The sequence below is a fragment of the Pyrgilauda ruficollis genome, unplaced genomic scaffold (genome assembly GCF_017590135.1).
Source record: "Pyrgilauda ruficollis isolate IOZ18807 unplaced genomic scaffold, ASM1759013v1 scaffold47, whole genome shotgun sequence".
NCBI classification, from domain to species: Eukaryota; Metazoa; Chordata; class Aves; order Passeriformes; family Passeridae; genus Pyrgilauda; species Pyrgilauda ruficollis.
The window spans coordinates 5774262-5801871 of record NW_024526266.1 but is presented as its reverse complement, the minus strand read 5'-3'; the positions used below and the strand labels follow the sequence as shown (position 1 = coordinate 5801871).

At 52.8% G+C, this 27610-nt stretch overlaps 2 protein-coding genes across 2 annotated transcripts; one reads left to right on the top strand and one right to left on the bottom strand.

Moving 5' to 3' along the window:
* Positions 1-3507: 3507 nt before the first annotated feature.
* RGS4 (regulator of G protein signaling 4) lies at positions 3508-10459 on the top strand. Its single transcript, XM_041478979.1, has 5 exons — positions 3508-3691; positions 6069-6173; positions 7164-7225; positions 7948-8114; positions 8607-10459. Exons 1-5 carry the CDS (start codon positions 3648-3650, stop codon positions 8856-8858), a joined length of 630 nt encoding a protein of 209 aa, XP_041334913.1. The 5' UTR covers positions 3508-3647; the 3' UTR covers positions 8859-10459.
* Positions 10460-11184: 725 nt separating this feature from the next.
* RGS5 (regulator of G protein signaling 5) lies at positions 11185-23558 on the bottom strand. The gene is made up of 5 exons (XM_041478980.1): positions 23407-23558; positions 18167-18277; positions 15859-15920; positions 15563-15729; positions 11185-15064 (listed from the first exon to the last, which is right to left on the bottom strand). The coding sequence occupies exons 1-5, from the start codon at positions 23448-23450 to the stop codon at positions 14903-14905; spliced, it is 546 nt and encodes a 181-aa protein (XP_041334914.1). The 5' UTR covers positions 23451-23558; the 3' UTR covers positions 11185-14902.
* Between the last annotated feature and the right edge of the window lie 4052 nt (positions 23559-27610).

Here is a 27610-nt window from a genome sequence, read left to right as displayed (position 1 = left end):
CAGTGCCCTGGGATAGGAAATGTGGCTGCATGCAGTGTCAGGCTCAGACACCAGCTGAGTTCATCCATCCAAGCTCAGATCCCAACGGTCCTTCCAGGGTTCTCTGCTCCCAGCTCATTATCTCTAATTCGCTCAAGCCACATGCCTGCGTGGGTAAGATGCAGCCCTCGGTGCTGGAAGGAAATCCTACCTGCAAACAGGTGTACAGGTCCCCCGCCCCACAGCAGGGCTCAGCACTGGGGCCGCTCACCTGGGCAGAAATGTCACCAAAGTGGCTGCATGTGGAGAGCTTCTGCAGCCTGGGGGCTTGGGGACCAGTGCCACCCTCGTTGATGCTTCTCAGCTGTGTGGGAGCTGCTCCAGTTCCTCACCAGTACTGTCTGCCAGACATGTATTGGATGTGGATGGCCATGGGAAAGATGTGCTGTGCCCTGCCCAGCGTGCACTGTGCAACCTGGGCATTTGCTCGCCCCTTCCCAAGGTGCCTGGCTGGCTCCGTGGGCGATGGCAGAGGAGCAGGAGTGGCTCACAGCCCCTGTGAGGCAGGCTGGGGAAGGCAGCTGTGGCAGGAGCAGCCCCGGCCCAGCAGCTCATCCTCGCAGCCCGTGGCACACCCTGCCTGTTCCCAGTGACGCAAAGCAGCGGCATCTTCCCGGTGCACTCCCATCCCACGGCAGCTGCTCTGGGATGGGAAGGGATGGGACTGGGGCGGGAGGGCAACAGCCTGGGGCAGCTCAACTCCGGACAATGACCACGGAAGCAGAGGCGCTCCTCGCGCTCCCTGCCTTCTCCCACGGCTGCCTCTGGCTGCGGGGAGCCCAGGGACACATCCCACACGCGCTCGTGTGCGGGGATGAGCACACGTGTGTGACGTCCTTCCCTGGCACTGGGGGAGGAAAGCTCCTGTTCAGAGCCGTCTCCAGCTGCTCGAGATGCAGCAGGGATGAAGTGTGGGGGCGAGGGATGCCACGGTGCGTACCACAGACATTTGCAAATGTGCTGGCTCCTGAGAGCCCCTGGGTGCCTCCAAAGCACTGCACAGCCCAGGGATGGCCCAGCCCCACCCCCGGCCCTGCACCCAAGCTGATCCTCACCGCTGAGTTCTCCATGAGCAGGTGAAGCAAGCCAGGGATGACGTGTCAGGCGTAAAACATGGCGTGAGCTGCTGCTTCACTAGCTGGCAGGGAGGAGGAGGAGGAGGAGGAGAGTTTGGTGTTGAGCACAGCACAGTCTGTACCCTGGGAGAAGAGGCCTGCCTGTGATGGTGGGAGATGGAAGGGATACTTTAGATTGGAGACCAGCTGGGGTAGCTGAGAGGTTATTAAACTGCAAGAGCTGGAAAACACAGCTTAGAGGAGAAACAGTGCACAAGCCCAAACTGCTTTCATGGGGTCCACGCAGAGCCAGTCAGTGTTAATGAATTGGAAAAAGGGAAATTTCAGCTACAGCATTTCTAGGAGTCTCCATGCCCCGTCCAGGGAGGATGGTTTTAATTTTAAAGCCCTTTAGGCTGGCTGTTGTGATGGCAGTGCTGGAAATTCCTGATTACAGCCTGCTCACACAGAAGTTGGGGAATGCAGAAGGTGACCTGATGTTGACAACACCAGCATTTGAGTGCCATTACAGCCATGCAGCAAACGTGCTTGCAATCCACAGAGAAGTGTGACATTCCTAAATCTGGTTGTACAACATTTTGCAGACAAACTGCAGAATTTTTGTGTTCTGCACAGAAGTTCCTTTCCTTAGCAAGCAGCCTTTGTGACCTGCCTGAGCCAGAGCTCCTGCCTTGCCAGAGAGAGGGGCAAGGTTAGAGCTTGTAAATACCTTGATTGTGTCAGCCAGATGAGCTCTTGAATTGTTTGAATGTCAGTAACATTGCACAAGTTTGATAGTCAAATTAAATTAGATATTTAGTAAATAATTAGTTAAGTTTTTTCTGTTGGCCGTATCTGCCCTTCGACTTCTCCCCAGACAGAAGACACCACAGAGCTTAGGCACCAACTCTGCCGGTGCTCAGTTGCTTGTTACTGATCCACCCAAGCACTGTCAACTCACCAACACTAAAAGGATGAGGGCATTCACTCAGGTAAAGTTTTACACTGCCCTGAGCTGGAGCTGACTTTTAGTCCAAACAGTGCAGGACTCACAGGCTCATTGCCTCAGGTTTGGGAGCAGGACAGTACAAAAGCATTTTACAGTTAATTAGAGCATTGCCTTTCAGCACAATTAACCATCTGAGAGAATGCAGTATGCCGAGGCAGGTAAACTCGTTGGGGATTTGGACTCGATGCTGCTGGCTGTAGACTCTAGAGACACACAAGGGAAAGGCTCATCCTGCAACTTCTGCAGATCATGAGCAAAGCACTGAAAGGTTTCTGGGAGAGGGGATGCAGCAGTGGATAGTGTGGGCGTGCAGCCTGCTGCTAATCAGAAGCTCCTTTATTTCACAGGGGGAGCAGGACTTAAAATGCAGTAGCCCATATGCACCTCCGTCTGCCCAAAGCCTTCTCCTCTTTGATAAGGATGGTACAGGCTGTGCTGAGCTGAAACTCGATAAATATCAGCCAATTCAATCAGGGAGAGAGATGCCTTTTGCACCACCCAAGGGCTGAGGACAAGTAGCTGAAGTCATTCTGTTCTTGGAACTACAGCAGAGCCAGGGCAGTACAGCACCCCAACAGGTGTTTCATGGGTTCATTCTTTAGCATAAAGTACCCTCAGAACTGCTTCAAAGACTTCTCTGGGCAGGCACAGTTAAGCCTTTTATTTTAATTAACCATCTTTCCTTGGTAATACCAGAGTCCCCAGTCCATTTTGCAAATGCAAATGGAGAAGGTGTTGCAGTGACACCCACATCTAAGGCAGATGTGCTGCCAATCTCCTAAATTCCTTTTTTCCACACATATACGTGAGCTGTCCTCAAATTTGTGTGCTGAGACATGCACATTTGATATTCCAATAGTGCCTTGCACCCCCCAGGCTTTTGTTGCAGCCTCACCAAAAATATATATTCACATGACTCTGGAATAAAACAGGAAAGTCTCATCTGCCTGGGTAGTTCCCTGGTGAATTTACATTCTTCTTTTCTTAAGAGCTTTATTTTCTACATTCATTTGGATTATGGTAACCTTTTCTGTTTAAAATTCTTGTCCCTTTCTTGATCCAGGTTACTTTAAATAGAAGAGGAAAGGAAATTAACAGAGGAACCAGCAAAGCTCATCTCACTTCTCAGAACTGATTCTTTGACCCTTTTTACTATCTGTGTCCCCCCGCAAAAATCTGCTTTTCATCTGCACCATTCCAACTTCCTGCAATAGAGGAAATCCCCGAAGCTTTTCGAGCCTTTTTCAAAGATTCCACCTCTGCAGTCAGACAGCGAGCTTCGTTTCTGGTAAGGTTTTCAATCTCTCTCACTCCTTTGCGTTTTATACGTCACCCTCTTCCTCTTGGGTGGGCAGAAAGGGGACGGGTGCTGCTGCTGTGCTGACTCCTGACTGGGTCACCCAGCGCTGCCGGGCTTGGGGCCGGGCTATAAAACAGAGCCGGGGCAGCGCCGCAGCCGCACCCGCCGCAGGAGCCGAGCGCAGCCCCTGCCGCCTCCTGCCTTCTCCTTCTTCCTGGAATACTGATCCGACCTCGGGAGCAAGATGTGCAAGGGACTCGCTGCGCTGCCAGCCACTTGCTTAAAAAGGTACTGTTTATTTCTGAGCATCTGGTAATGGTCTCGTTAGCCCGGAGACGCGCTGATGCGTTGCGCTTTGTGTCCGAGGCAGGAGGAAGGATTTGGCTCTGATTATTTTGCAAGATTAGATACAAATGACTGCTTAGAGGCTTTTGTGCTTTTTTTCAGCTAGAAGCAGAACTGCAGAAAGGTTTTGTACGGAGCTGGGGGAACTCTAAAGCCTTCCTTCCCATCATCCCCATCATCAAAACCAGCAGCTTTTAGCATTGCGATATTTTGATATTCCTGTCAGCTGCTTCTGCTGCAGTCTTTGCACCCCTTTTCTCCTTTGGCTCCTCCCTACTAAATTTTCTTGATTATTTTGAGGGGAAAGCAAGACAGACAGGATATAAATTAAGGATTATCCCCTGAAATGCATTTCAAATGCAGAATTGCAGCCTGGCAGGACCAGAGACCTGTGTGCCAGCAGGCAGGGATGCGGGGCATGGTGGGTGTGGATGCGGCACCAGCTGGTGCAGGATCAGCCTGAGTTCCAGGGTGATGCTGAGGGGCCAGGTTAGGCTGTACCCCAGTGCACGGCACCGTGGGGCTGGTGTGGGGCTCATCACACCCCTGCCGTGTGGTGCCAATCAGGACGGGCTGAACTGTAGCCCTGCAGGACCTGGCTGCACCCTGGTGTGTGGGATCAGCAGAGCCTGCACAACCCCAGATGTGCCCTTGGCATCATGGTCTGCCCCATAGCCCAGCATGAGGGGTCTGTAGGCTGGCATGAGCCCTGCTGGAGGGGTGTTACTCCCTTTCAGGTGCTCTGGAGTCTGGAGATGCACAGGAGGGAGGCACAATTCTCCCTTCTCATCCAGCCCATCCAAACTCTGCTGGTGCAGTGCTGCCTTTCTGCCCACCCGTCCTTCAGCAGCACTCCCGAGGCTGCTTCCCAGCAGCAGTGCAGTGCCTTGGGAAAATGCAAGCAGAGACTCAGCTGGCTCCTATCTGAGAATAAAGCTTCCTGCTCACTCATCCTGCTTGGATTTAAAAACAGGTGCTGAAAATGCAAAGAAAAATGTTGACACTTCCAATTTGCAGGAACATTTGATGAGGATTAAAAAAAAAAATTGAAAAATGCAAGGAAAAATAGTTCACATCTTTTAAACACCTCTGTCCAGGATTCCCAGCAAAATCCCTCTCTTCCAGAAAGCTGTGTGACTGGCTGGAAGCAGCAGTGTCTTGTTTCCTCCTGCTGCCACCCTCCTGCAGACCTGAGCAGTCTCCTTCTCCTGGGCAAGGAGCATGACAGCACCAGGCAGCCCAAGCCTGGCAGTCCAGAGTCCCCACGGGTGCCTGGACACAGCCTGGGTGGTGGTGTTGGCCACAGACACCCTGCTCTAAAGCAGCTATGAGCTCCCTTTGCTCTTTCCACGTGCTGGAGCTGTTAAGGAAACATTTCTGAGGCAAGCAGTGAGATCAGGTGTGGCCAGGACCCCTGACAGGGCACTGGAGCAGAGAGCAGTGCTAGTTACCAGAGCTCAGCCCTGTAGCATAGCCTCTTGCTCTTTTCCAGGCTCAGATATGAGGAGAAGGAGGAGAATTTCCTGCTTTACACCATCGCTGCACCTTGGAGCAGGCCAGGGCTTGCACCCCTGAGCAAGCAGGCATGGTTTACCCACCCCTCATTCTTAAGCTGGAAGGAAACCCAGAGAGGTGCCAAGACCAGTATCAGCTGCATATCTAGAAGCTGCTGTGAAGAAAGGATTGTCCTGAGCTGGAAGGTGGAACAGAATTAAGGATGAATCTTCAGAGGAGCTTGCTTTAGAGCGAGGGAGTAGCTTGCAGCCAGTGTGGGCTGGTTGTGGTGGAGCTCTTGGCTCATCCCCTGACCTCACCCCACAGTCTTGCTCCAAGCCATTAACTTCCTCCCTTCCCTCTGTGTCATGGGCTTGGTGGGGTGGCCTGCATGGCCCAGCTGATGAGGTGGGGAAATGGCAGGGGCTGCAGGAAGGGATTAGTAAGGGTGTAAGAACCACACATTGGCAGCTGGGCAAATCACCTCAAGAAGAGGTGATACACACAGCATGGTGATGCTTTTCTATCACAATATTTTTACTGTAAACAGTAGGAAAACAGCAGCTTCTCCCCCTTTGCCACCTGCTTCCAGGCTGATGACCTTCTCAGCAAGGTTGAACATGAAAAATTACTTCTTTGGCATTGTTGTGTTTGTCTAGAATGAAAAATGTGCATTATGCAATGAGTGGAAAATCAGCACTGGAGTCCCTGTCAGTGACCTGCATTTGTGTCACTGAGTAATGCTGGAGAGGCCTGTGCAGTGAGGAGGCTGCAGAGGGAGTGCAAAGCATTGTCTTCATCTCCTCCTTGATTTTTTTTCTTTCAGTGCCAAAGACATGAAGCACCGTCTGGGCTTCTTGCTGCAGAAGTCAGATTCCTGTGACTACAGTTCTTCCCAGGGCAAGAAGGAGAAGTTATCTTCAAGCCAGAGGTAAGAGCAGGTGCTGTCACCTAGTTAATCCCAGACTGGCTGCAACATGTTGTTTATTCCTTCACTGAGCTGGACTCCATTAGTGTTTCTGCTGCTGCTTCCCAGTTCTTCCTGAACACCTGTGCTTGAATCTAGTGTAGCAATAGCCCTCAGGTGTTGATAGTCCTGTCAGCTGACTATCAACACCTGAGGACTTCAATTTCCATGAAGAATGCTGAACTATAGGTCCCTTCTGCCACCACTGCCATGATTCAACATGACTGAGCACAGGGGAGGATGTGTACAGTGTCCTGCACAGGGGAATGCCTCCATTCCAGACCCAGTGCAACTGGACACATTGCAGAATCAGCATGCCATGCCTCTTTGGGCTGGATTTGTGCAATGGTCCGCAAGGCTGCACAGAGGTGTAGGCACACAAAACAGCCAGCAGCCTGTCAGGGCTGCCCAGCCTGCAAGGAGACAGTATTCTCTCCAAAGAGGGCTCCAAGAGCCAAGGTTTGCTACTGGAACAGATGAGCCCTAGGGTGTTCTAGTGTGGTAGAGGGAACGAATGCAGGATGTGCTCCCCATGTGCTTCCAGTTCCCACATTCCTCTCTTCCACATAGCTGCTGTTCCCCTGACAGGTTAAAGGAACCAGCCTTTGGAGTTCACTGATATGACCTGTAAGAGTGATTCCAGGTCTGTGCTCCAGCAGGAGATGCAGCCAGGCACAAAATAAATATGAATTCCACAGCAATTTTTTCCAGAAAAATTAATTTCTAGCCCATGGCTAGTGATGAGGATTGCAAACCAAAATTTCTCTAGGTTAGATCTGGGATCTCTGGGGCTATCTGTAAAACAAGCTCATATTTCATTCTCAGTCTCTTTTGAATGCTCTTACAACAATCAGGGAAAAAGATTTTTCTAGTGATGTTGAGAAACAACCCAAATTTGTCCTTCCTGTACTCTCTTTAACTCAGCCCTGTGTTTCTCCCTTTGTCACTTCTTAGGCTTAGCCAAGAGGAAGTCAGAAAATGGGCAGACTCTTTGGAAAATTTGATCCATCATGACAGTAAGTGAAGAGGGCTCTTATGCTTCCTGCAGAGCATGTGTGTTCTGAGCAGTGCTGGGAGGGGACACAGGACATTGTTATTGTCTCTTAGGGGCGCACAGGAGCTCCTTTGGCCACGCAGATCTCTGGGAGGGGTGGGGAAGGAACCTCTTGCTCAGATCCAAAGACAAAGCTCAATCCCAATGCATCATGAGTGTGGTTTTGGCCTACTGCTGAGCTGTCTGTTTTGTAAAAGCAGCTGGTTTAGCCCTTGTGCAAGAGGAGGGACACACAGTTAGTGGTGGGTTAAACAAGAACCAAAAGGTGGAGATATTATTTGCAGCTGAACCCATGGGAGACTGTCTTCCCATCTGTTGTGGGCTACACGGATGTCCTTGAGGTTTCCTTCACATTGTTCCCATGGTCTGAGACTCTGTGGAGCATGCTGGCTGTCTCCTCGAGGCCTCCAGGGAACACACAAGTTGCTTGTGTTCCCCTGGCAGGGACACAAGGTCACAGTGGGGGAACAGGCAGCTGGGGCCCCACGTGTGACATCCCCATGGAACCTTTCTGCATTCCAGCCTCCCCAGCATGCACGAGCTCCCCACTGCCAGCCCCAGGGCAGCTCCTCATTCAGCTCTGGGAAAGAGACCCCACAATCACTGTTTGCTGGGATTCGGGGGCGCGACTGTTCGGGGACCAACACTCTTGCCTGACCTGGTTTTCCTCTGAATAATCCATAGGAGGACTGGCTGCTTTCCGTGCTTTCCTCAAATCTGAGTACAGTGAGGAAAACATCGAGTTCTGGGTCAGTTGTGAGGAGTACAAGAAAACCAAGTCACCAGCCAAGCTCAGCCCCAAGGCCAGGAAGATATATGATGAGTTCATCTCAGTGCAGGCCACAAAAGAGGTACGTGCACTGAACATTCCTTGGGCAAAGGCACAACCCTAAATTCCGAACCAGTTTCACAAGAGATGAAGGCTTCTGCTTCTCTGCTAGTTAGCAAGGACATGGTGGGTTTTTAATTGATTTTATATTAAACTTGGATAGAGAGAAAGTGTGTTTAGTTACAACCACATGGCCATTCCATGGGCACACTGAAATGGGAGAAGCCCAAGAGGACCATTATTCCCAATGTTTCAGCTGCTTCCATGCAGTTTAAGTTTCCTGGCTGGCTGCATCCCAGAGGGACATGTGTCAGTCTCCCCTGACAGCTCTTCTGGTAGCAGAGATGCATTGGTACCCAGCTGCACAGATTCTGCTGAGGCTACAGGGTGTCAAATAGTAATTTTGGACAACTGCTCAGCAAGCACACATGGTAGAGAGACACTTGGATTTTCCCTTTCCTATTCCCCGTCTGGGGCAGGTTCTATTTACACTGTCCCTTTGGCCCTTTGACAGGTGAACTTGGATTCATGCACACGGGAGAAGACGAGCCACAACATGCTGGAGCCTACACTGTCCTGTTTTGATGAGGCTCAGAGAAAAATATTCACCCTCATGGAAAAGGATTCTTACCGTCGCTTCCTCAAGTCCCCTTACTACCTGGACTTGGTCAGCCCACCTGGTTCTGGCTGTGGGCCCGAAAATTGCAAAAGAAACCACACTCACAGCTTAGACTGCAACTCCAACATCATCTCTCAGTGTGCCTGAACTTGCAGCAAGGCAGGGGTGGGCTGGGCCCTTGCAGAATATATGGCAGCAAAAGCATTCATTGGCATGAAGCAACAGAGCTGTCTCCAGTAGCTGTCTAGTGTTCCAGTTGTATCCCATGTCATGCAGCAGCCAGCATTTGTAACCCAATCCAGGCTCAGTGTGTGTAGCAAACCCTCCTCTGATGGGTCGGTGCAGGAGCGCTGGGCTGTGTCTGGCAGGAGCTGGGGGCAGGCGCTGCATGTGCCGGGCGCTGCGAGCCCCACGAGCCCGGCAGGGTGCTGGGAGCTCGGTCAGCCCTGCCTCTGCCCACGGAGGGACCAGACTGTCGAGGTCACCCTGTGACACCCAGCGAGGTGCAGGGCAGAGAGGAAGCCAAAGGAAGTGCTGGGGACTGTGATCTCCCCTTTCTAATCTGCGAAGGTTTAGGTGAAAAGGGCTGGCTCTGGTTCTTAGCTGTTCATAACTCACAAATGTCCAGGCTGTCAGGAGTGTTTGCTCAGAGCTCAGGCTGTGCTGCATTGCAGTATCAGACACTATACCTTGCAGTATCAGTAGGAAGAGCTCCTACTCTTTCTTGAAGGGAGACCAAAACTTCTCGGACAGCCTCCCTCAATCATCACAGCCACAGGGAAGCTCAGCCTCCTTTGGTCATCATGGGAAGCTCTTGCCTCTGGCTGCTGCTCCCTCTGTAGCACCCCATTTATGATCTTCCCTAGGGCTGTGCAGAGCTGTCACTTTGGGGGAGGCTCATTATTTCCTATGTTATTAATTGCGACCTTCACGCTCCCAGGTTAAAAAGTCCAGCAGAGCAGAACAGAAACATGTTCCTTCTCTCCCAGACAGGTGTATATTCCTGACTCTGGGAGTGCCATTTCAGGTTTGCCTGTCCTGACTTGTAAGAAGCAGATTGTGAGGGAATAGGACCACCATATCTGAGGAGGAAAGGCCCTGCTTGGGAGTACTTGAAAATGTTGGAGTTTTTAAAGGTGTTATTTATGTATTTCAGTAGTAGCATGGCTTACTTTTCCTGAAGATGGTAGGATGACTGTGTCTATCTCATTACTGCTCCAGGGCTTTGCCAGAAGGCAGCTGACTTTTTAATTGCTGTGGTGAGACACAGCCTTTGCTGTGGGCTTTGGCACTCACCCGCAGTGGGAAGCACAGGAGGCAGCTGCAGGATTGCTGCTGTGAGCTACAGCATCAGGTGTCTCACTATCCCCCAGCCTTGGTCTCTCCTTCATAAGGTATTGCTGCTCTGGCCACTGTGTACCCTGTGCTCTGCATCCCAGTCCAGACAGCAGCTCTCACACTGGGGTTTTGGCATGGCAGGAGGAGGCTGTGGCTCTCCAGGCCCATAGAGAAATTTCTTTTTTAACATGTGCTTTATTTTGTATTTATTCAATGTAATAACACCTATTACCCTGCATGCTCAGCTAAGAGATGGAGAGGCTTGCTAAAGCGCTGAACATAGCCAAGCATGTGGCTATGTTTTATTTTCCCCTGGTACTGGGAACTCTTGGTAACTATTGCAAAAACTGTATCAATATTTAAATAATGATGAATGCAGTCTAAATAAAAATGTTTGTGTTAGTCCCTTCTAAAATGCTATTATGTGAACAAAAGAAAATGCACAGAGATCCAATTCATTGGACGAGGTTGCTCTAAAAAGTTATAAGTGGCTTCACAGAGATTAAGTCACAGAAAGATGAAACAGCAGGTGAAGCAATAACAATTATATTCTTCAGACACCTTCAGCACCATGAGCCTGGGAGATACGGGGTTTTTATGGGTCTATGCCTTGCCTGACCATCAGCTCAGCATGGGGATTAGCCATCCTCACCAAGGGTCTGAGGTGAGTGTGAGGCCCCCCTTGACAGCTTTGGAGTGGGGAACATCAAGAAGCCCTTCCCTGATGCAGATGCTTTGCAACCCTGTGCAGACAGAATACATTTTATCTCAAAGCTGAGCCTGTCCTGGGCCATGCCCTGTGGGTGCAGAGAGCAGGGCTGGCCCTTGCTCAGCCCCAGCCCCTGGGGTGCCCCGGCTGCTGGAGCCTGAGCTGACCCTGGGAGCAAAAGCCGGAGGCAGCATGGGACTAGGGGTGCCTGTGCTGCACCGGCCTGAGGGTCTTTCTTCTTGATCAGCACTCCCTGGGGTGATTCCCTTTCCAGTTCACTGAGAAACCACAGCATCATTGCAGCAGAAACTCCCAGAGGCTTTTGGTCTTGTCAGGGCTTTTGGGCACAAATTTTGGGAGTGCTCTGTAGAGGGTAATAAAGTGCTGCACCTTCAGAACAAAGAGACAAAATGAACAGCCCATTGAGACAGTAGCAGAAATACATGTTTATGTGTGGATTACTGAGTGGTACATGAATATTGGTTAACACAACTCCTCAGTGCACACCAGCACCTCTCATCTGCCCCACATGAGTATCTCCAGTGGAAATCCCATGGAGAGCCACAGACTGAAAACCTGCAGCTCATGGGTGGGAGGAGCTCATGCGCCCTCCTGCCTTTGCTCCAGCCCTTGGGCACAGTGTGCAGCACCTTCCAGGGAGTGACCGAGGCCTGAGGGGAGCCTGGAAGAGCTCTGGGACACTTTCAGCCACTGGGCTTTGGTAGTGCCCAAGTCTGGGACTGGGCACTCCTGGTGGTGCCCAGCCTCAGCATGCAGGGCAAGAGCTGGGTGGTTCACCCTGTGATTGATGAGGTGCGAGGTTCAGGGTTGCTGAAGTCACTGCTGAAGTCACCCAGGGTTGCTGAAAACACATCAAACCATCCTCTGGTGTTCCTCTGGAATATGCAGCTGCAGGGAGCCATTTTCCATGTGCCTGTGGCAGGGAGTGGGTGCCAGGGTGGTGTGGAGGCAGTGCCTGGTGCCCCATGCCCCTGGCTGCAGCGTGGGGTTGCCTTGCCCCACGGCAGAGATAGGGGTCCCTCGGGGGCACAAGACCTGCCTCCTGCACCAGCCCAGGTGCCAGGTGCCCATGCCAGAGGCCATGGGCACAGGGTGATCCTGAAGGATGCACCTTTATGTTCGCTCAGCTGGATGGCCACGGTTTCCCTCATGAGGGTCTGGAACAATGCAAAACCCATGCACACTGCTCTCTGTGATGGACCCCAAGCACCACATGCAGAAACTTTGTTTTTTGCCTCTCTGATTCTCAGGGAGACAAGATGCCCACGTTACATGTATATATGTGTGTGTACATGTATATATGAATACAGGAATACAGATGTACATGTTGTGTTCATATACTGCTATATATGCCAAATTTCACAAGAGCTAGAGTGATAAAATATGTGAAGTATCTCCTACCTGAAATATGATGGTTGGCATCAGCCCAATAGCAAATACCTCTGGGCTGGTGAAAAGCTGGGCCATAGGGTTGGTACAGGTGTTGCCACCTTTCTGGGCAAGTCTGCTCGAGTAATTAGCCAAATGGCCCTTCTACACAAACACAACTTCCCCAGAGCTCCAAAACACTTCAGTGACCACATTTTCTGGCCACCCAGTAGATCACGGGCAGCCGCCAACGTAGACTTCTAGCATTTTAACAGAAATTGAGCCAGGGAGGGGTTGTCAACAGAGCTGTCGCATTTCTCCTGGATCCAGCCTGCGCCTTTCTTTTCAGCACATACATACCCAGACACCTTCTCCCTGCCCCATGTGTCGCTGCTGCAGCAGTGACGTCCCAGGGTTTGATGGCGCATAGCAAGAGCCTCCAGCAGCATCCCGACCTTGTGGCAGTGGTGGTGGTGGCATTTAACTGTGAAACTTGTGAGGGAATCTGGAAATAGCTGCCAAAGGATTAAGCAGAAATGAAAGCAGGTCTTCCTGCAGGGAAGCCTGTTCGGTTTTGCATTTCTGAGTCACGCTGTAAATGAGGAACTTGAACATGCTGAACCCACTTGTATTGACACCACTTCATGGAGACTTTGGGAGGGTGCAGGGAGCGTGTGCAGGCAGAGGTGGGGGGAGCACCCTGCAGCAGAGGGGCCGCCCAAGCCCCCCCTCCCGCACCTAGCCCTGCTTCTGCCTCCCCCTTGTTGCCCACCTGAACGTTGGACACTGCTGGGGGGTCCTGTGCCCTTTTGATGGGACCCTTCTGCTGCTCATGGGCTCCCTTGGCCTCTTTAGGGTCACCCAAGCCACCCTCTGCATTCACCCCAGGGGAATGCCTGTAAGCATCGACCCTGCTGCTCCAGCACCGACTTTCCCAGGCCTTTTGCTCCAGAGCTTAAAAAAAGAGTCACATTTGTGACCGCCTCCATCCTTCCCCTGACTCCTCGCTCCTGCCTGGAAAGCACAGCCCATTTCCTGCAGCTTGGGATGTATTTTTCTTCATCGCCATAGTGACAACTTGTAAATATTTGGGGCTGGTGGGGTTTTGATCAGATTTTGAAAGTCTTGAACAGGCTGGCAAATCCATTGTTTATATTACTACATTTTGCATAGTCCCATGACTTGCAGTGAGGCAGAGCAGCCCAAGATGCCTGTGAACAGCAGGGCCATGGATGTTTTGCTGGCATCTGTCAGGTTGCTGGCTGAAGCAGCTCTTTGCAAGCCATGACCCTGTGGATGATGCACAAGGAAACCAACACAGGGATGAACCATCCAGGCCCCGTGGAGCAGGGGTTTATCACATTTCCCTCAAGGCTGAAATGAGACCCTGTGGGCTGCTTTTCATATATGCCCTTGGCCCATCCTCAGGTGTGATTTATTCTGTTAGCAGAGGACTGGCTTTGAATCATTAGAAAGCAGCTAGTCCTTTTTAGAGACAGCCTATGGAAACACATGGCCTGGTCAGAGAGGAGGACACAGGAGAGAGAGAGATTCAGGCTACACAAACTCAGCAGGGTCTACACTCTGTTCTGGAAGCCAGGGGGTTATTTTTCCTGTTTCCAATGATGGGTTTGTGTTTGGTTTGGATTTTTTCAAATTGGGTCTGAACAGCTGGGATTTCAGCTTTCTTTTCCCCCATCATGTCTTCCCTTCCTCCTGTGCTAGATTCTGGGTTTGTGCAGAAGCATTGCTTTGGTGTGCCTACTGCAGAGAGAAGCAACTGAAACAAGAGAGCCCTGTGGCAGCCCCCGGAGCTGCATCCCAGCACACCACGAGGGCTGTGCACTGAGATGTGGCACAGGATGTGCCCTGGCAGCTCAGGGCGCCGTGCAAAGGCTGGAGTGAGCAGGAGCTCTGGGTTGCTAAGCAGTCCCAGTGTTTTGGACCAACAGGTCTCATTTTATCCTCTTGTTTTGGAATGAGAGGGAAGCAAACAGGCTGACTCCGACTGGAGCTGCTGGGGAAGCGGTGCCACAGGCTCACTCTGCTCACCCTGGTGCCAGCCAGGCACATCCTGCAGCACCTGCTTCTGCCGTACAGCGGTCCCTGCCATCCTTGTCACAGTGCCATCCTTGCTGTACGTGTCAGTGTCACTGGTGTCCCTGCTGTGCCCCCATCCCTGGCCGGCTGTCACTGTGCCTGCTGATTGGCTGCTTTTGGAAGGAAGATGATGCAAATCGGGCAGTGGATGTGTCTCACGTCACCTTGGCCAGGGAGGGGAGCACCTGCAGAGCACCTGTGAGGTCTCAGCAGCACCCTGAGAAGTTGGGAGAAGGGAGCCAGCCTGGGCCAAGCCCGCAATATGGGCAACACTGTGAGAAAAATTGTCATATTCTAAGGAGTCCTAAGAAGGCAAAGTCAGCACCTCAGAGCCTCCAGCTAATGCCAAGCTCTGCAGCACCAGGGATGTGTCAGCTGGCCACGTGGCTCCTGGTCACTGCAGAGCTGGGGCTGCTCCCTCACCCTTTTGGGTCCCAACTCCAGAGAGTTTCTGCACATTGGTCTTTTGTGGGAGAGGAAAGAGATGGTAAGAGAGGAAACACCAGGACATCGGATAATCCAAAGCATGGGGGGAGGTGCTCAGCAAGACCTCTGGGTGCTCTAGGTGGTATCGAGAAAGCAAAGCAGCTGCAGGAGAAGGGGCAGGTGTTTAGACAGAAGCAGCGGGGATGCCTCGCACAGCCCTGCCGCACTGCTACTTGATTAACTCATGATAAAACTCCGACCGCACAAATCTGGGCAGGGAGTCTTTTTCCATCAGGGCAAAGATCCTCTTCTGGGCCATGTCAAAGCTGGTTGGTGATGGCTCCACCAGGTTCTTCATGGTCACAGCCTTGGTGAAGTGGTCGATGTTCACCTGTCATGAGAGTGTAAGAGGGATGGGATCCTGCCTTTGGAGGGCTAAGTGATGGTCTCCCCTTGCCTGCTCTGTCCCACCAACAATCACACAAAGGGTGAGGGGAGACACTGAAGCAGATTAATTTCTCTGGTAGAATTATTGGTGGCAAAGCTGTCAGGGTGAGCTCTGTTCTGCTGCAAAGCTAACTTGGGGAGGAAGGTTACTGTATATTGTCACCCCTTATGATTGATGTCATGCCTCTGTGGGGAAGGGGGAGACAGGCATGTGTTGGGGGTACCCAACAGAGGCTGAGCATGCAAACAGGGGCTCCAGGGTTGTGAAGGATGGGAGTGCAGCATGTGGGGATGGGGCTGCCCCTTGACAAAGATAGAGCCCTCCGAGCCCCTCAGCCATGGCATGAGGTGCCCTGCAGCCATCGCTGTCCTTCGGGGTGGAGGCTGACAGGGCTGCAGCCTCATCCCTCCCAGTACCATCTCCTGCCCCATGGCCACTGACCTCTTTGGGTGCCTCAGTCTGTATGAACTCCTCATAGATCTTTTTGGCTTTCTCTGCCATCTTCACAGGAGACTTGGTTTTCTTGTAGTCCTCGCAGGCCACCCAGAACTCGGCATTCTCCTCACTGAACTCGGAGCGCAGGAAGCTGCGGAAGCTGGCAAGCCCATCTGGGGGGCAAGGGGGAGGTGAGCCCCTGCTTGAGCACTGGCAGTGCAAGGGGGGCCAAGCCCTCACTGAGCACCCCAGGGGATGTGGACAAAGGGGAGGTGACCAACCACAGGGGGATGTGAACTTACAGGGGTTTTGCAGGAGCTTCTCCAAGGAATCACGCCATTGCAGAGCCTCCTCCAGAGAGGGCCTGAGGAGAGTAAAGAAAGCCCAAGTGGTCCATGGTTACCCCACAGCCCCCATCTGGGCTCCACGTTTTTTAATAATTCCTTTAAAAATGGGGAGGAATGGAGTAACAAGTTGCAGAGACTTTCAGAGCGGAGGCAGCGGTCTGGGGATGGAATGGGGATGCTCCTGCATCACAGTACAGGGGAGGATGATAGCCGGGTGCAGGGAGGGTGAGGATGGGGTGGGGAAGGCGAATCCCCCGTGCTTGGACAGAGCTGTGGCCGAGCTGCAGATCGAGTCCTACCTGCAGCCACAGGGCTCCTCCTCGCCCCAGCACCCACACACAGGCGGGCAGCGCAAGGGCTCTGTGGGCGGCTGGGAAGCATCCCTGTGTTTTCCTGCTGGGGTGAGGAAAGATGCTCCCCGCTGGCCACAGGGGCTGGGTCACGGCGGCCCCGTGCTGCTGGGGCCGGGGTCAGGGCCCTGGGCTCCCACGGCCCGCCCGCCCCGCTCCCACGCCCTGCGGCGGGCCAGGTCACTGGCCTCGGCGCCCTTCCCACTGGAAACCTCCAGTGTTTTCCATCTGCACGGTTTTTCCTCTTTTTTTTTTCTTTAATATATTTTTCAATGCGATGTTTGCAGCGAGACTGAATGGTTTTGTGGGTGGTTATTTTTTGTTGTTGTTGGTTGTTGTTTGTGGTTTTTTGTTGTTTTGTTCAAGCCCGGAGGAGTTTGACCAAGCTGCCCTGGGCTCCCAGCTCCTTCCCTGCATCCTTGCCAGCGTTAGCTGGAGGGCAAGAGAAGCCCCCCTGCTCGGCAGGCACTGAGTGCTGGGCTGGCTGTGGACCTTCTCCACTCCTTGAAGGCAGTGCTGCACTCTCTTGTTTTGCTGCTGCAGGGGCCACACATGGGGGCTGAAACCCCTTGTCTGAGGAGAGCATCCCTGGAGCAGGGAGGGAGAGTGGGCAGAACAGCCTATCCTGGTCCTGGGGGCCGAGGAGCTTCGTGGTCCTGGGTGCCATGGGGTGGGTCTGGGGGAAGTACAGGTGCTGATGCCCAGCCATGTCACACTGTCCAGGTGGCTCCAGCAGGGAGAGGAGAGGCAGGAATACCAGGCTTGCTCAGGGGTAGGTACCAGCCCTCACTTGTCACCAAACCATCAGCAGTAGGCACCATGACAGGGGGTTGTTATCCTTCACTCTCTGGATCTTGAACAAACACAGTTTGCACTTCTGTCAAGGATCAAAGCTATCCCTGCCCCCATGTCCCTGTCAGGTGACTTCTCACCCCAGTGAGGAGGAGCATCACTGCAGCAACCTAACACAATCCAGATTTCCTGGAAACCACCAAATTCACTTTCCCATTATCTGAATGTCCCTGGGATGATAGTAACTGTGAGTGAGATGCTGACAGGTGAGTGATGCCAGGGCTACACAGTGATGCAGTGTAGGAGAAAACAGCTCCTCCAGAGAGCGGGGAGTGGAGATGTTCTCTGGCTTTCTGTGGGGATGGCTAATGGAGATAAATGTGTCTCTGTCACAGAGGCATCTGGGGCATGGCAGTGATGGAGTGAGAACCACAAAATCCACCGGGCTCTGCCAGCCCTCCTTGGCACAGGCAGCTCTCGCCGGGGAGTGCTGTGTCAGGCAGGCACCATGCTGGCAAATGTCCCCCTGCATGTTATCCCCGCACCCTGGATTGGCAGGCAAAATAATTGATGTTTCATGTGCTTTAAATAATGTTGATAAGCCAGTATTATACACCAGCTCGGTGCTGGGGAGCAATGGTCAAGCCAAGACCATAGGGTGAGGAGGTCCTGTCACCATGAAGCTGCCCCGAGCCAGACATCATGCCATGAGGTTGTGCACCCAGCTCAGGGACATGCTGCCACCTCAAAGCCGGACGGCTGCAAAGGCTGGCACCTCTGGGTTGAGGCAGGTGACTCAGAGAAGTCCAAGTGCCATATGCCTCTGGGAAAACCTTTATCAAATAACATGAAATCTCACCAAAAGTAAATTGAGTTTCCATGGGAAATGTAGTTTCCACAGAGCTGTATTGCCTGACATGTCTCATGCTGCCCTGACATAACTTCCTGAGCCTGCACCTGGTAGGCAGGTCATGAGGAACGTGCCACAAGCTACCTGCCATGTAGAGCCTGCTGTGCCAGCCCACAGCAGGAATCAGCTCCTCTGCATCCCAAAAGGGCTTGTATCTGCCCCAGGGACTGGGCACACGTACTGCTGCAGCCCAGCCCAGCGCAGTACTCACTTCTGGGCCTTGGGTGGCTTCTCTGGCTTCTCAGGGTAGGGGATGATGAAGTCAATGGTTGAGTCGGGCTTCTGGAGCAGTGTGCCCAGCTTCGTCTTGATCTCCTTGGCCCTGCAGCAGAGGAGGAACAGAGACAGGTCAGGCAAAGGAACAGGGCAGTGGGACACTCACAGTCCCTGCCCTGCACCCACTCTGTAATTAGCTCCAGATGAACAAATGGACCCTAATGCTGTAAAGGCTGTGCCTGTCTGCGGCATTTCTAAACAGGCACTGCGCATTAGCAGCAGCTCTTGATCTTGATCTCCTCGCTCTGTCCCCATCTGTGGCCAGGATAATTGTATCAGCAGGGCTGTCAGGCTGCCCTGGGGCTGAATTAGGGGCGTGTGTGCAGCACTCGGTCTCTATAGAGATGAGCTTGAAGAAGGGCTGGTGAGGAGGTGCCTTTGGAGAAGAGGCTGTGCGGGTACTGTGCTGGAGGGTACCTGCCCCATGCTGCCATCCCATGCTGTGCCACCAGCCCCACACTGCTGACAGCACTCAGAGCCCGTACATAGCATGTTTGTCAGTAATATATAAGCCTTATATCTGCAATGGGAAGGGTCCTGTAAACAGGCACCTCCTGGGTGCTGCCTTCTCTGGGCAGAGAGGGAAAAAAGGTTTCAGGAGCTGAAGACTGCCAAAGGCTGACTGCCACTTCCCGTTGCACCAAGGCCATGCTCCAGACCTGCACTTGGAGGATGCAGAGATAACAGGGGGTCCTGGGGCTTGGCAGCAGGCCCAGCTGTCTCCCAAAAGGTTCCCTTTCATGCAACACAAGTAGTAATTAGGTTCTGAGCATCTAAAACTGCTAAGGAGCCTCCCCACCCCCTCCCCTACCCCACTGCAGCTCAGGGATGGTAGCAAGAGCAAGCTGAGCTTTTGCAGGGAACACTCAGGTGTGCTGTGTGAGGCTGAAGAAATAAAGGGGTGAAAACAGACACACACACACACACACACCCTAATCCCCATCTTTGCAGGGCAGGGCTTTTCTCTGGCACAGCAACATTTGGTGGCTTCCAGGTTATCTTGCTGGCACAGGAGGTGAAGGAGAGGGGTCAGACTGCTCCTCACAGGCTGACTGGGCTGAGCTTTCAGCATGGCTGGCTAAGCTGGACTGCAGCTCTCTGTCTTCAGGACTCCCTGCAATTTTCCTCTCTGCTGTTTATTTTCACAAGCCCTCTGTGGAAGATCACTCCATTGCTATGTCTGCTATTTCATTTCAATTCCTTTGATTTTTTCCCTCCTTGTAAAACTCTCTCTCTGTGTTTTGGTTTCCACCCGCCAGTCCCCATGGGTGTCATTTGGAGACCCGGCACAGGGGTGTCTGCTCTGCTCTGCTCCCTGTCTCCCATTTCTGCTGCAGAAACCTGCCTCTGAGCAGCCACCCTTGCATGGAGGTGGGCAGCAGGACCAGGCAGAGAGAGCAGCCCAGCCTGGGGCTGCAGGGACAGCCCGCAGCGGGTGTGCGGCATAGGGCAGCGCACACCCAGAAACACAGCTGTTCTCATGGACAGGGTCAGCAGCTACAGGGACAGTTTCCATTGCTAGTGCTTCTGAGAAAACCTGAACCTTGGAAAGCTCAGGACCACAAGAAAATGGTTACAAGGTCACCATGCTCCCACACGGAGCGTCTGGGACAGGGATGCTGCCCTTCATCCTGCTATAAGTAAATAGGTGAAAAGCAGACAAGTGCTCCAAGCCAGAGCTGGCTCCTGATGTCCTGAAGCCAGCTCTCCAGCAAGCCTCAGCTGCCCCTTGGCATCCTGCTGGCCAGTGCTGCTATACTAGGACTGCCTGGCATGGTCCTGACCCATGGGGATGGCACAGCTGTAGGGACAGTGAGCAGGTGAAGTGGGCAGCCCCCTTAACACCAAAGAAGTGGGTGGGTGCAGAGGGAGCCACAGGAAAGCTGAGGGGACAGGCTGTCCTCTCCCTTGACTCTCCTTTCCCAGACATCTGCGCTTGTGGCCACAGGTTCCTGCAGGAAGGGGACACATGGGCTCAGGGAGCATCTCTCAGGAAGGGCTGAGCAGAAATGCTGGGTGCCACCTTGTCCCTCTCCCAGTGCTCGAGAGGGATGAGTCAGGATGTTGCCACGATCAAGCCCCTGCCAGTGCCAGGTGCTGTGCAGCAGGGACAGTCCCTTCCAAGCAACTGGACTACGTGTCACATCATGGGCGGCTCATCCAGCAGGAGCAGGCAGGAAGAGCAAGGCACCCACTGGGTGGGACTGCCCACCTGGGAAGCAAGGACAGTGGACACCAGGAGTTCCTGAGCAGGCAGAGACCCCTCTGCCTGCTGTGCTGTGCTGTGCTGCTAGCAGGGGATCGAAAGTCAAACTAAGCCCATGATGACCCAAGGAGCTGGGAAGACAGGAGCAGGACTCTGCTGCTGTCAGAGCAGCACCTGGGGACTCCATGCCCTGCTGCAGATGAGGCCAACACCTACACGAGGTAGGTGCAATTGATGGTGGCTTCACACAACAAGTGCTCAGATCTGACTCAAAACCTTGCTCTCTGATTCCCATCCTCTGGCAGTGACTTATGGCCAAGAGCTGTCAGGCTCAAGAGACACTCAGTCCCATCCTGCTCCATCCCGTGGTGTTGCCAAGGGACCCCCAGTATCTGCCGAAACCCCTGGAGCCCTGTAGGTGTGGGGACAGCAGCAAGAGCCTCCCCCCTGCGCCAGGGCAATTCCCTGGCAGTGGGACCTTCATGACATCTGTAGAGACAGCAGAGATAAGGAAGGTTGTTAAAAGGAAGCAAGGAAGTACAGGAGCGGGCTGAAAGCCCAAGGCTGAGGGAGGGAAGGGCTATTTAAAGACACCATCCTGGCGTCCTCCAGCAGATGGATTACAAGCTATCAAGGAAGGCTTCAGAGAAGGCTAAACAGCAGAGGGGAAAAGGCAGCTATAAACAAAAAAGGCATCTTTAAAAAAAACCAAAAAACAAAAAACAAACAAAAAAAAAAACCCAAAAAACCCTGGCTAAGTGAGAAAAAACAAGAGGACTGTAAATGGTGGAAGGTCAACTGTGAGAACATATGGGAGCAAGCCAAGAAAAAGTCTGAGAAATAGCTTCCAAGAAGCATTAATAGAAAATATGGGCTCTGTCAAACATACCAAGAACAAGAAGGGCTGCTGGGGAGGGCCAGGAGAGACTCCAGCTTTAAAAGCAAAACAAAAATAGAAGCTCAAAGGAGCTGAAAGCTAAAGGTGATGCTGTGCCTGAGGGCAGGGAGGTGCCAGAGGAAATGCCCCTTCACATGCAAAAGCCTCTCGAGGGGATTTGAGGAGTGATAAAGCTGCAAGAGTGATGCTGTATGGGCATGTCAGTGGCAGCTGTGTCAGACCCATGGTGGACACATGGACAAATATGGTCTATTGGAGAGGAGTCAAGGCTCTTCTGGCCGTAGGAAGAGATTCCTTTCAACCTATCATCCTTCTCTGAAGAGGCCAGAAAACACGTGCTGTGGGGAGAGCCGGGGGAGCAGCTCCTTGGATCGGCAGGGCACCTTGGATGGGCTCTGCAGACCCCAGGCAGCTGCAGGGGAAGGTCAGGCCATGGATGCCAGTGTGGGAAAGGTAGCACACACCTCTGGGGGATGGTGCTGGGGGAATGCAGGCCGGGAGCAACAGGCACTGGGAGAGGGCCAGTGGCCGAGCAGCAGATACCGCAGTCCCGTGCGTGGCACTTGGGGACGAGCTGTGAGTAGCTGCAGGAGGGTCTCTGCGTGGCACTTGGGGACGAGCTGTGAGTAGCTGCAGGAGGGTCTCTGCGTGGCACTTGGGGACGAGCTGTGAGTAGCTGCAGGAGGGTCTCGTGACACAGCAGTGAAGCAGCTGGAAAGCCTCAATACAATGTGATGCACAGGGGACAAATGCAGTTCTGACTCTGCATGTCAAAGTGTGAATGAAGCTTTCAAGAGTGAGGATTTGAGGGCATAGCAGATGAAAACATCAGCATAGCAGGAGTGGGAGAAAATCTTTATTAAGAAAATTTATTGTTAAAAAGTGTCAGAAGAGCAGCAACATGGGTGATAACAGAGCAGAAACATGTGGATCACCCACATGAAACTGGAAGAGTGCTCTTGGCTGCCCATGGCACAGGAGACTGCGGGGGAGCAGGAAGGTCAGCATGAATTCATGAGCTTTGCAGAAAGACAGGTTTCCAACAACAAAATCATCACAGGCCTGCGCTCCTGTTTGTGCCTGTGGTGACAATTTGCCTTTTGGGCAAGCAGCATCAGCCCCCAGTGGCACAGTTTCAGCTGGAACTTCTCTGGAGCTCCCCTCAGGGCAGTGAATTTCCCACTGTCAGTCTCATCCAAAAACCAGTGCTAAGGCATTTGCAGGTGTGAGGGAACCCTCACTGAGGGATTCACTTGAGTCTATTCCTAAGTTTACCCCTTAGGTGAAGCACTGAGTGCCCTGATGCTGCACTGAGACCTCAGGTGCTTTGCACCTCTGCTTCTCACTGGACACCCTCCAAAGCCCGTGGGAGCAGAGGAGAGGACAGGTTCCAATCAGCTTGGAAATGGCCAGGGGCTGGAGACTGCCTGAGCTCCCAAGGGGTTGAGAGGAGCCTCTGCCACCATCAGGGGCAGGTTTTGGGAGAACCAGGGTGGATGGGGATGAGGATGAGGATGAGGATGGGTGCCACAAGGGGGACAGAGCTGGTGCTCTGTGCAGGGGTGAGCCTTGTGAGAGGGGTCAGGTCTGGCTATTCCATGTGTGAGCGACACGCAGGCAATTAAAAGAAGATCGTGAGGCACTTCGGAGACAGGGCTGTTTCCACCTCAGAAAGGCAAAACCTCTGTCCTGATTTTTTCCTCCTCTCCTCCCCGTGTTTTGCAGAAATTAAGATCTGAGGATGAAGCACTCCTGCCCAGAACGGTGGAGGGCTGGGTTTGGCGCAGCCCAAAATCACCCAGCAGAATGAGCCCCAGGGCAGAGTGGGGAGTTCAGACCGAATCAGCACTCGTCCCGCCAAGGATCTCAGCCACTTGCAGCACCCACTGGACCACCCCCAGCAAGCTTCCCTTCCCTTCCCTCCCCGTTCAGAGCTGGATAATGCCAGTCCCCATGAGAGATGCCCATCCTGGGGATGTGCCGCAGGAAGAGCCGCTGTGCCCCCAGCCGCTCCAGCAGAGCCCTGTGGGGCGCCAGCCCCTGGCATCCCACACATCCCGGCCGGTCTCACCTCTCCAAGCACGTGTGGGGCAGCGCTGCTAGTCCTTTGCACATCTTGGCAGGCTGTAGTTCCCTCGGCCGTGAGAAGAGTGTGAGTGATGGCCAAAGCGGGCAGCAGAGGCTCTGTCTGCAGCCCAGCTGCCTCCCTCGTTCCTATATAGCGCCGGAGCTGGACCCCCGCCAGCCCTGTATCCAATGCCGGCCGGCCTGCTGCAGCTGGCCCCAGCCCCGGCGGCTTCTGGGTTTTGTTTTCTTCTCTCTAAGCTCACACAGGGGGAAGAAAAATGTGGATTTGCTGGGGTGAGATCAGGTAATCCAATTGGAAGGGCCATGCTGATGTTTAGGGGGCTTCAAGAAGCCCACAGCATTTCTTTTAATGATGCGTCAGGCTCTAGGTCAGTATTTAGAAGAGCCAGGTAGAAATGTTTCATTCAAGTGAGATTTTTCCAGTGAAAAATTGAACTTTCAGAAAAATAAAAGTGCTTATGAGAAGTCTTGCTGTTGATTTCAAGGCTGAGGCTAATGTCAGAATATTCACCGGTTCAACAGTGGTGGTGGCTGTCAGTGACTATTGTTTCAAACCTTGGCTCCTGGGTGACCATGAAAATGTGCCTCTCTGTGCTTTGTTTAACACTGGGAGCTGGAAATAGGGACTTTGCTCCCAACCTGGCTGTCCACACCCAGGTGCACTAACAACCATCATTTCCCTGGTTAAAACCCAGGGCTGCATTTAAACTCAGCTCTTGGTCCCCTTTCCCTTATGTTGTGTCAGAGATGTGCCTGCCTGCCTCTGGCTTCTGGCTGGATTTTGGGCCTGTTGCGGGATTATGCAGCAACACACTCACTGCCTATGTTCAGGCGTCTGAGTACAGTAAGTGAAAGCTGGAAGTCTGCTGGAAACTGCCTCCCTGGAGAACTTGGGCTGGCTCTGTACTGGTTTGTAGTGGAAATTGAATGAAAAAAAGTACAGCTGACAATTTCAGAGGATGAGATGCTCAGATAAGAGTGGTTTGGGCTGATTGGAATCCCCAAGATGTACTCAGGCAAGGCGTCAGAGCCAGGGTGTGGTGGGCTGCCCTTTCCTCTGCTGGCATGGAGGTACCCACCAGCCTCCCTTGTGTCTCACAGAGTGGGGAAGGGAAGAGCAGCACCAACAGAGGAGAGGTCCTTTACTCTTCCAGGCTGTTCTCATTCTGCCCTGCTCCCAGAGGACTCAGGAGGGGCTTGGAGGTGCCTCACCCCAATCAGGAGTAGCACAAGGCTCAGTGGCCCCATCTCCCAGCAGCTGGGGTGCAGCCCCTGCTCCCTGGAGGAACATAGCCTTGCAAGCTGCACCTTTGCTGGGCTGTGCCAGTGCCCTTGGGGCCAGAGAGTTCATCAGAGCCACGCATTTGCCAGCAGGGATGTCACCAGGATGTCACTGAGTGCCCGCTCAGAGGCTGCTTTGAAGAGCTCCTTTGAAGCGTGGTGCTGTTTGCAGGAGGCTTTGCCGGTGTTCAGGCAGCCCCTGGCTCGGAGGGAAGGCAGTGGCAGCATGGGTCGGGCAAAAGGGACCGGCGGTTCTCACAGTTCAGGGCTGGGAGGGACAGCGGGACTGTGGCACCTCCTGGGAAACGCCCACTGCTGAGCCCTTGGGAACGCAGCGACCCTTTCATCATGAATCTGCTGTAATAAAGCCACCGTGGGAATCCCAGGAGAACGCGGCTCTGGGGACCAGGTGGTTTGTTAATGCTGCCCTCTGGCTGCAGCCTGCTGTCCTCCTGCAGCCTCTGAGTCCCTTCCCTGCTCCGCTCTCCCCGCGGCTGCAGCCAAGGCTGCGCGCCCTTGGAACACCGAGAGCCTAGCCCGGCGTGCCAAGGACTCCATCTCGGCTCCATCTCTGCTCCATCTCTGCAGACCTCCTGCTGCTCAGAGGAACATGGAGCTTTCCACAGTGAGACCCCCCTGGAGGGACTGGGTCTCTTCCCTACAGACTTCAGTCTCCTTTACCTCCTTCAGCCCTAGGTGGGCAAATCCTCTCTGCTGTAATTCAGTGACCAATGGTCTAAAATCTCTTCCAAAGCTCTGGGCTGGGGGTTTAAGGAGTGCACAGAGCAAAATGGGCAACTGAGGTCCAAAGTGTGTGAGGACACTCCATGTGGAAGGGTGATAAGGAAACTATACTGTGTGCTGGGATTTCAGCTGTGCATTTTAACACAGATTTATCTGAAACACTGAAAAAGAAACTGTTACCATTGAGCAGAAACAAGGGTTACACAGAAATGGCTTGTGTTTTCCACAGACCTTTGTCCAGCAAGAAATGTTTGTTTTGTGTGTTTCAAGGCTTTGGAGTGCTAAGAAAATATTTCCAATAAGAAACTACACAGACCTTCCTCATCTTCTCACGACAGCTTAATTTCTTTAAGAGCCCTTCTGGGAGAGCTTTTTGGAGATCTGAGTGCACTCTGAGGAGCAGATTGTCTTGTGTACACAATGGCTGGTTTCCTCCAAAAGGGCTCCAGACTTGTGTCTTGCAACTGCCCCCTCAAAAGCCACTTGGAATCTCCCATTACACCAAATTTATCCTTGGCCCTGTTATTTCCAGACTTTATTATCCTTTCTAGCAACGTGCCTTTTATAGAAGGTAGCCTAGCTGCTTTGCTGTTTCCTGGTTCCCACTGGAACTTTTTAAGAACTAGCATCATATTTAACAATGTTGACCTTTTGGTAAAGGGATCGCTGCAATTCTCACCCAGGAGAGTATTTGGCCATTCATCTGAGTGCTCCTTCTGGCAGACTTTTAACCATGTGTTCTAAAAATGGTGTTAAATTTTTTTTTTTTTTCTCCTGAATGCTTTGGGACAGTCATGCACATGTGTGTCCCCTAAGGAATGATGGTAATGTGAGCTCTCTAACAGCAAAGGGCAATGCAAGTAACACAGTGAGGCTTTCTGTGATGGCTCATTCCTTCCTATAGAGCCTGATCACATCCTGTCCTTGAGCCTCCCTGGAGAACTTTCTGCTTCTCACATAGTCATAATTCAGGTTTATGCCTTTAGGATGCTTTCTCACATCTTCTGTGGCTTGCTTTTCACCTGTAACTTTCCAGAGCTTGAATTATTTTTTTTTTTTATTCTCTCATCTCAATTTTCACTTATTTTAAGGTGTTATCACTTCAGGTGTTCATTTCCACTCCCTTGTATAAGCACACAAGCCCTTTAAAAAAAAATCTCTTTGAGCGTTGAGTGCACCATGCCTGTGTAACCCAGTGTTGCAGGTGACCAGCCTTTGTGCTCCTCATATTTGCATGATGCTGACCAGCTACCTCTCATTTCCCTTTGTGCATTAAATACTATTCCAAAGGTGTTGTTTTGCTCACACTGGGACAGTCTTATCAGTAGCTGTGGCTCTGTGGCCCCTTTGAACTGAGCCCCTCACATGCCTGAGGAATTGTCTAGGTGCAGGCCTACACCATCTCACTGCCTCCACCAACTTTCTGAGGCCCAAGGCAACGATGGAAATGCTTGTGTAGAAGGAGGAGATGAGATCTAGGCTCCTTCCATTTGCCACATCCAAGTCACTGACACAGGAGCCGTGGGGGAGGTCAGGGAGAATCCTGGAAAGCAGTGTTACCCCGAGCACTGGGACTCGGGCCAGCAGGGAACTTGGGAGTCACGTATGTTCTGCATCCCATGTGGGGAGCCACCGAGTTCCTCGACCCTGAGCAGGAGGCCTGAGAACAGCCGGGGCCGCGCCTGGGACACTGCCCTGCTCCTCGTGCCTGCTCCTCGTGCCTCCTCCACGCCCACAGAAGGAACCTGCTCCCATTCTGGCACCTGGGCAGGAACAAGCCCCCTGTAAGATGTGCACAGGGCTGACCTGAACTTTTGCACATCCAGAGCTTTCCTGGGAAAACGGGGCTGGACTCGGGCTCATTTGTGCTTGCAAGGAAAATCCAGAGAGATGGGCATTTGCAAATATTTGCATAGTGTTTTTGTGACTACAGGTACCAAGTGGCAGGCCAGGTGTGGATAGCAGTGTCCCTAGAGCTCTGCACCCTGAGCAGATGAGGCCAGGAGTGTCTGCACAGGCCTGCTGCAGGCAGAGCCACCACTCCTGGCACCTCAGCAGCTGCTGCTGAGCATCCAGGAGCTCTGCTATCCAAGCAGCACTGGTGCCACCGTGTGCTCTGTCAAGTGCAGCCTCCACACAGGCAGCTGTGCCTTGTCTCTGCT